The 7,333-nt window shown below is 41.3% G+C and overlaps 1 protein-coding gene across 1 annotated transcript in view; it reads left to right on the top strand.

Moving 5' to 3' along the window:
- The first annotated feature begins 2,504 nt into the window (after positions 1 to 2,504).
- The window catches only part of LOC122084782 (serine--tRNA ligase-like), a 15,301-nt gene continuing 10,472 nt past the window's right edge, over positions 2,505 to 7,333 (top strand). Inside the window, exons 1-2 of the mRNA XM_042653212.1 lie at positions 2,505 to 2,843; positions 6,741 to 7,076. Of these exons, the coding sequence (XP_042509146.1) occupies positions 2,505 to 2,843; positions 6,741 to 7,076 (675 nt within the window). The remainder of the gene's footprint in view (positions 2,844 to 6,740; positions 7,077 to 7,333) is intronic.

The raw sequence follows: 7,333 nt of genomic DNA, 5'->3' as shown, positions 1-7,333 counted from the left end.
TTGGGTGGCTGCCTCGTGCCTGCCTTATTCTAACTTAACAAGATAGGTGCCTTGGGACTCTGCGCCTTGACTAGTCATCGCCTAGGGTGCCTTGGGATGCTTAGGTACCTGGGCTGTTGATTGTCTTCCTCTAAATAATGCTGTTTCTAACATTTTTATTGGCTTGTGTACAAGTTTGTGTATAGGTGAGAAGCATGGGATCATTTAGTACCCTAACAAACTAAATAAATAACTTGAGAAAGAAATCGAACTTTTGTAGTTCACTTCTCTTGTTTACTTACGTTCTTTTTCCATGATGTAGATCCACACTTTGGGAAGATCTGTCAGAAGAAGAAAGGCCCAGCCAAGAAAGGCCTATTGATCCACACTTAAGTCCACTTTTAAGTGGCTGAATTAGTTGTTAATTAGTTGTTAGAATGAGGGCCCATTGGGCCCATCGATTCTAGCTATAGGGATTTAATTATTTGTTTAATAAGTGAGGTCCATTGGGTCCACCGATTGTAATGTCCTATATGGACTATTAGTTAGTCAATCCTACTCCATGTTGGAGTTATAGTCTTAGTCTATTTCAAGTCCTAGTTGTTCTAGGAGTGTTTAGTCCTATTTGAAAACTAGCTCCCAGTTATGATAAGATTGCTATTCTGCCCTCTTTAAATAGAGGAGCCTATGTATTCATAATTTCAGATCTGGATAAAGAAGAATTGCAACTATTTGCTTAGAGCAGCTGGGATAGCTGTGGGTGAGAAGCCTAGGCTGAGATAGCCACCTCCTCTTCCACTTCCCTTATTTCTTCTTGGTTTAATCACTTTGTTTCCTTTGCTATTTTCTATTTACTGTTATTAGAAGTTCAGACCTGTTAAAGCATTCATAGACAGAATCGGCCAGCTAAGAAGTTCCTAGTACTAAAGTTAATCGATCCCCATTGCTGCCTCATTCTATGACCTGCCTAGAAGACATTCAGCAGGACTATTCCAGGTCTTCAAAGGATTCATCGATCCCCATCAGAGCACGGTTAAGGAATCAGCCCTGTTCATGAGAAACTTCTCTTGTTTCTCATTCCTCAGCCTGAAATCAAGAAAGTAACTCCTTATCCCTCCTTCAAAAGTTCCTTATCTTTTTTTGGTTTTTGTCTCCTCCTTAGGGACTACCATCGATCCAATTTTCAGCTCATTCTGAGCTTCACAGCAACAGCTACCCCATCCCCTTTATCACCCTGCGCAGGAGACTTTCTCTCTCCTGGCCGATTGTCTTTTTTGGGGCTTATTTCTTATGGTTGCTTATTTATTGTAAGGGTTGCTTAATATAGTTGTTCCCTTATTCTAAGATCTCTTTTAAGTTGTATTGTTTGGGGTTATACATTATGGGGGTTGTTAGTCTTTTGTAATCTACTCCTACATTAGTGGTATCAGAGCTATAGTGGAAGAAAGATCCAAACAAATCATTCTGGAAGATGTATGGCAATCTCTATAAGCCTTGACTACAAATATGGAAGGATATGACCAACAACTAGCTGAACTAAAAGAGTCTATTGCTGCTCACTCCAATACTCAGACTACTGCTGCCCAAGCTAATGCTCAGCCTACTGTTAACAACACTTCCTATGTACCTAGAAGGGTTACTTTGCAGGCTCAAAGAAATTTACTAGCTCGGGGTGAAGAATATGATGAATACGAAGACCATCGGTTTCACTATGATGATACATATAAAGTGAAGTTAGAACTGAAGAGTACAACGGGAATCATGATCCCCTTTATTTCCATGACTAGCTAAACTCCTTTGATGACTATTTCTGTTGGTACCGCATGCCTGAAGAAAGGAAAGTCTGATTAGCTATCACCAAGCTAACATGTGGAGCTAAGGACTGGTGGAAGGTAGAAGAACACAAACTCATGCGTAGGCGACAAATGCCCCAAAATTGGGAACATCTAAAACTGATACTCCGTGACAGATTCCTACCACCAACCTACCGACGTCGACTCTATGACATGCTAAAACCCATCAGGCAAGGTACTGTGATTGTAGAAGAATATGTTAACAAATTTAATGAATTATTGTCACGAACAGGTGCCTATGATGAAGATGAAGGACTACTCATATCCCGTTTCAAATTGGGATTGAGGTATGACATTCGTGAGAAGCTTGGCGTAATAGAACTACCTTCCTTGAACACATGCATTGAAAAGTCACTAGAGGCAGAGGATCTGATCAAATCATCCTCTAGAAGGTACGATCAGGCCACTGACAACAAGAGACAATTCACACCAACCAAACCCAATGGATTCCCTACTCGAGCTCCACAAGCTACACAGTGTAAGGGTAAGGCTTCAATGGGAGGAAGGGAGACAGGAGTTGTGACATGCTACAGCTGTGGGGGAACTGGTTAAGTTGCAAAATTCTGCCCTAAGCGTGGACGATCTAACTACTTCATCAATGCTATTAAGTCCAACCTTGATTTGCAAATTCATAAACCTCAAGATGATGATTGTGCCATTTATGTTAAAGGAATGGAAGGTGAGCTTGATGATGAGTACACACCAGAGGACGATGATCCTTATGCTTATGTCAATGTGGTTATAAGAATCCTAGTGGCTGAATCTAAGGGGGACGGCTGGAGGAGGCACAATATTTTCTACACCTTGATGTCTAGTGGACCTCACAAAGCTCAGGTAATTGTGGACAATGGGAGTTGCGTGAATGTAGTATATCAAGCATTCGTGGTGGAAGGAAAATTGAAGATTGAACCCCATCCACAATTAGACAAGGTATCACTACTAGACAACAACACAATGGCTGTAACTCAACGTTGTTCTGTACCCTTAAAGGTTTCAAATTATGAAGAGAATGTATGGTGTGATGTCATTCTTTGGTCCTCACTGATGTGCTACTTGGGAGGCCTTGGCTTTATGATAATAATGTGCTAGTTGGAGGTACTAAGAACCAATGCTTCTTCGATCACAAAGGAAATCCATTCATTCTAAATCCAGTCAACATATCCCAAGTGAAGGACAAGTTAAGGGCTGCCCAAGTAAGAAGATAGTATGTCTTAAAGAATGCTGCAAAGACCTCTTCCAAAGGAACCACTGAACCAAAGAAGCAACCATTCAAAGACAATATCAACAAGAAGGCCACGTTGGATGACAAGGTATGTGTGCTGGCTCATAGGGAGTTTTTGACTACTAGTGAAGAGACCGGATTGATCTTAGCCCTTGTTACTAAAGCAGCTGAACTGGTAAAAGAGGTAATACTTTGATGTAGATAAATCACTTGGGCTTATTTTATTTCAAATAAGCCTTGGGTTGTGTTATGTATGTGTTGGGCCTTTGATCCCGTGGATTTTCTTTGAAATGGGCCACTTTAATGGGCCTAAAATATGGGTAGAAGGTAGGAAAACGGGATTTAAGTCATTAGTTTAATTCAATAAAGGCTCATTAGGCCATTGGTTGGTTGTAAAGTCATATATAAACTATTAGTTAGTTAGTCCTACTCCATGTTGGAGTCATAAAGTCAAGTCCTAGTCCTATTTTGAATTCCTAGTTGTAGTAGGAGTGTCTAGTCCTCTTTGGAAACTAACTCGTAGTCATATTATGATTGTAAACTTCCCCTCTATAAATAGAGAGGCATATGTACTGTTATTGATAGATTTGAATGAAAGAAAGTTTGCAACTAAATGCTTAGAGCAGCTGAGATAGCTGTGGGTGAGAAGCCCAGACTGAGATAGCCACCCCCTCTTCCACCTGATCTCTTTCCTCTTTTTTTCCACTTTTAAATTCTGTTTTATTTGCTGTTAATAAAGAGTTCTAGATCTGCCCTTCAAACTTTAATTCTGTCCATCCAAGCACCTCAATCTACAGCCCAAGAAGACTCTCACAAACAAGGATCGATCAGTTGGATCTTCTCTCTCTTGACAGCCCAGTCGACAGCCACTCTGTCCACATCAGGTCTCAGTTCAGTCAGGCCTTTCCAGCAGCTGTTCCTAGTGCTTAAAGGATCACTCGGTCCTCCTCTCAGATCTGCCCAAGCAGGACAACATCAGTTCTTGGAGTTCTTGACCTTTTCTCTCTCCAGAAGCCAGAAATCAAGAATCGGCAGATCTCCTACACCAGCCAGTAGAATCCCTTCATCTTCAGAGGTTTTATCCCTCCCCTATAGGCCTACATTTGACCTAAGTCTCAACCTAAACAGAGGTCTATAGCCCCAACTGCAGAACAGAGGTCCATAGCCCCAACCGCAAGTATTCTCCCATATGCCTGTGCAGAGTTATTGTCTCCCATAGGGTTTGGGTTTTTGGGTATAACTTTTGGGCCTCTATTTTGTTGGGTCTTGTGTGGGTTATTAAACTCTTGTTCCTTAACCTTGGTTGCTTCCATCCTTATGGGGTTGTTTCTGGTTTTGTTTTTTAAGTATATCTGATTGTAATTCCACCCATGGAGGTTGTTAAGTTTTGGGATTCCACCCATAGGGGTTGTTAAGTTTTGTGGGTCATAAATCTCTACCTGTGAGATGCACTTTTATTGTTTGGGGTATATTCCATGGGGGTTAGTATCTTATATTCTAATCCTGCATTATACATCCACCACAAATCAAAGAGTTACTTGCTGATTTTTCAGATTTGGTGCCTGACGAATTGCCAGATGAACTACCACCTATGAGGGACATCCAACATGCCATTGACCTAGTGCCTGGGTCAGTACTCCCAAATTTGCCCACTTATCGTCGCAGCCCCACAGAGTATGCCGAGCTCAAGAGATAAGAGAATGTTCTATTGAGAAAGGGTTTCCTAGTAGAAAGCATGAGACCATGAGTCCATGTGCAATACCAGCCCTATTGACACCAAAGAAAGATGGATTATGGCATATGTGCATTGATAGTCGTGCTATCAATAAGATCAAGGTAAAGTACAGATTTTCTGTTCCTTGTTTAGATGATATGCTACACATGTTGACAGGAGGCTCTATATTTTCAAAGATTGATCTACGTAGTGGCTACCACCAAATTCGAATCTGCCCAGGGGATGAATGGAAAACATCCTTCAAAACCAAAGGAGGGCCATATAAATGGAAGGTTAGGCCTTTTGGACTCTCCAATGCACCTAGCACTTTCGTGAGGGTGATGACACATGTATTGCGGCCCCTTCATTGGCAAGTTTCATAAAGTATACTTCGATGACATGTTAATTTACAGCAAGGCACAAGATGAACACCTTGAGCATCTGAGACATGTCATGAGGGTACTACGATAGGAGAAGCTCTATGTCAACTTGAAGAGGTGTTCTTTCATGCTGCCCAAGGTTATCTTCCTTGGATTTTTTATGTCCTCACAAGGCATAGAAGCTGATCCAGAAAAGGTAAAAAGTTTGGTAGATTGGCCTATTCCAAAGACCTTGATAGAAGTTCATAGCCCCCATCACAAAATGCACAAAATGGGAAAAAGTTCCATTCCAATGGACTCCGACAGCTACTAAAGCATTCAACTTGATCAAACAAAAGATGACAGAAGCACCAGTGCTTAGGCTACCCAACTTTTATCTTATATTTGAAGTGGCTGTTGATGCATCCCATGTTGGGATAGAAGTACTTATGCAAGGGGGTCATCCAATTGCCTTCTACAGTGAAAAGTTGAATGATGTAAAAAGAAGGTACTCTACATATGACTTAGAACTCTATGCCGTTGTTCGAATTCTCAAGCATTGGAGATATTACTTAATTGGTAAAGAGTTCATACTTTATTCGGACCATGAAGCAGTCAAATATTTGCACTCACAAAAGACAATTAGTGATCGACACGCTAACTGGATCTCATTTTTACAAGGATACGTATTTTCTCTCCAGTACAAGGCTGGAAAAGAGAATCAAGTGGCTGATGCACTTAGTCGGAAGGTGCTAATGATGAATATCTTCATAGTATAAAGTACACGGGTGGGACATATCAAAGATGAGTATGCTACCGATGCTGATTTTTCAGAAGTGTTCAAAAAGTTACAAGAAGGAGGAAGAGATGACAAATTTTCCATACATGATGGATACCTCTTCGAGGACACATGTCTTTGTATTCCAAACACCTCTTTAAGGCATCACTTGGTTCGAGAGTTATATGGAGGAGGAATGGGTGGACACTTTGGCAAAGACAAGACCTTCGCTATGATGATAGACTTGTATTATGGCCTCAACTACAGAAGGATGTTTAGCATGCTATTTAAAAATGTCGTACTTGTCAACTTGCTAAAGGAGAGGAAAAGAATGCTGGATTGTACACACCGCTGCCCATTCCATATACACCTTGGCTAGACATAAGCATGGACTTTGTCTTAAGCTTACCACCTGCACGGGAAAGGTATAATTCCATATACAGTAGTAGATCGATTCTCCAAGATGGCACATTTTATCTTGTGTAAAAAAACACTTGATGCAATTCACTTAGCCAATCTTCTTCAAAGAGAGTGCGTATACATGGTTTGCCACAGTCGATTGTTTCAGATAGGGATGTCAAGCTCATGAGCTATTTCTGAAAGATCCTATGGCTGAAAACAAACACTAAACTCAAATTCTTTACAACATTCCACCCTCAAACAGACGGATAGACGGAAGTGGTGAATAGAAAGCCTTGGTAATTTACTCTGTTGCTTAGTCCCTGACTATGAGAAGACTTGGCCATCTATTTTGGACATAGCTGAGTTTGCCTATAATAGCTCCATCAACCGCACCACTGGTCATACATCATTTGAGATTTTTCTTGGACTGCAGCCACAACGACCGGTTGACATGGTACTATTGCCACCTCTTGCCCATGTTAGTGTTGAAGCAGATGAGTTTCTTAGGCATATCACAGAGGTACATGCTGATGTTCGTCACCGCATAGCTGTTTGCAATGATGGGTATCAAGCAACTGCTAACCATCATCGACGCTACGTGGAATTTAAACCTGGTGATATAGTGATGGTTCGAATCCCACCTGAGAGGTTCCCTCCCGGTATAGTGCACAAGCTCCATCCTCAGAACATGGGACCATACAAAGTCTTGAAGCGTATTGTTCCCAATGCTTACATGCTAGAATTTCCTCCTGCCCTGAAGATCAACAATGTATTCAATGTGGCTGACCTTACACTATATGTGGGACACCATTTTATGAAAGTGACACGGAGCATGCCTTTAAGCTTCCCTAGTTTGTAACCCCGGAAGATGATGTTATTGAAGATGTCTTAGATAACAAGTTCACTACAATTTGTGGGGGCTAAGGTTACTATTCGTTCCTCGTCAAGTGGAAAGGACAACCACAACAAGATTGCACTTGCATCAATGTTGATGACTTTCAGCGTCTTGATACGGATCTCTACGAG

The sequence above is a fragment of the Macadamia integrifolia genome, chromosome 7 (genome assembly GCF_013358625.1).
Source record: "Macadamia integrifolia cultivar HAES 741 chromosome 7, SCU_Mint_v3, whole genome shotgun sequence".
Lineage (NCBI taxonomy): Eukaryota > Viridiplantae > Streptophyta > Magnoliopsida > Proteales > Proteaceae > Macadamia > Macadamia integrifolia.
Note: the sequence above shows the minus strand (reverse complement) of the source record. Positions and strands in the feature narration are given on the sequence as shown.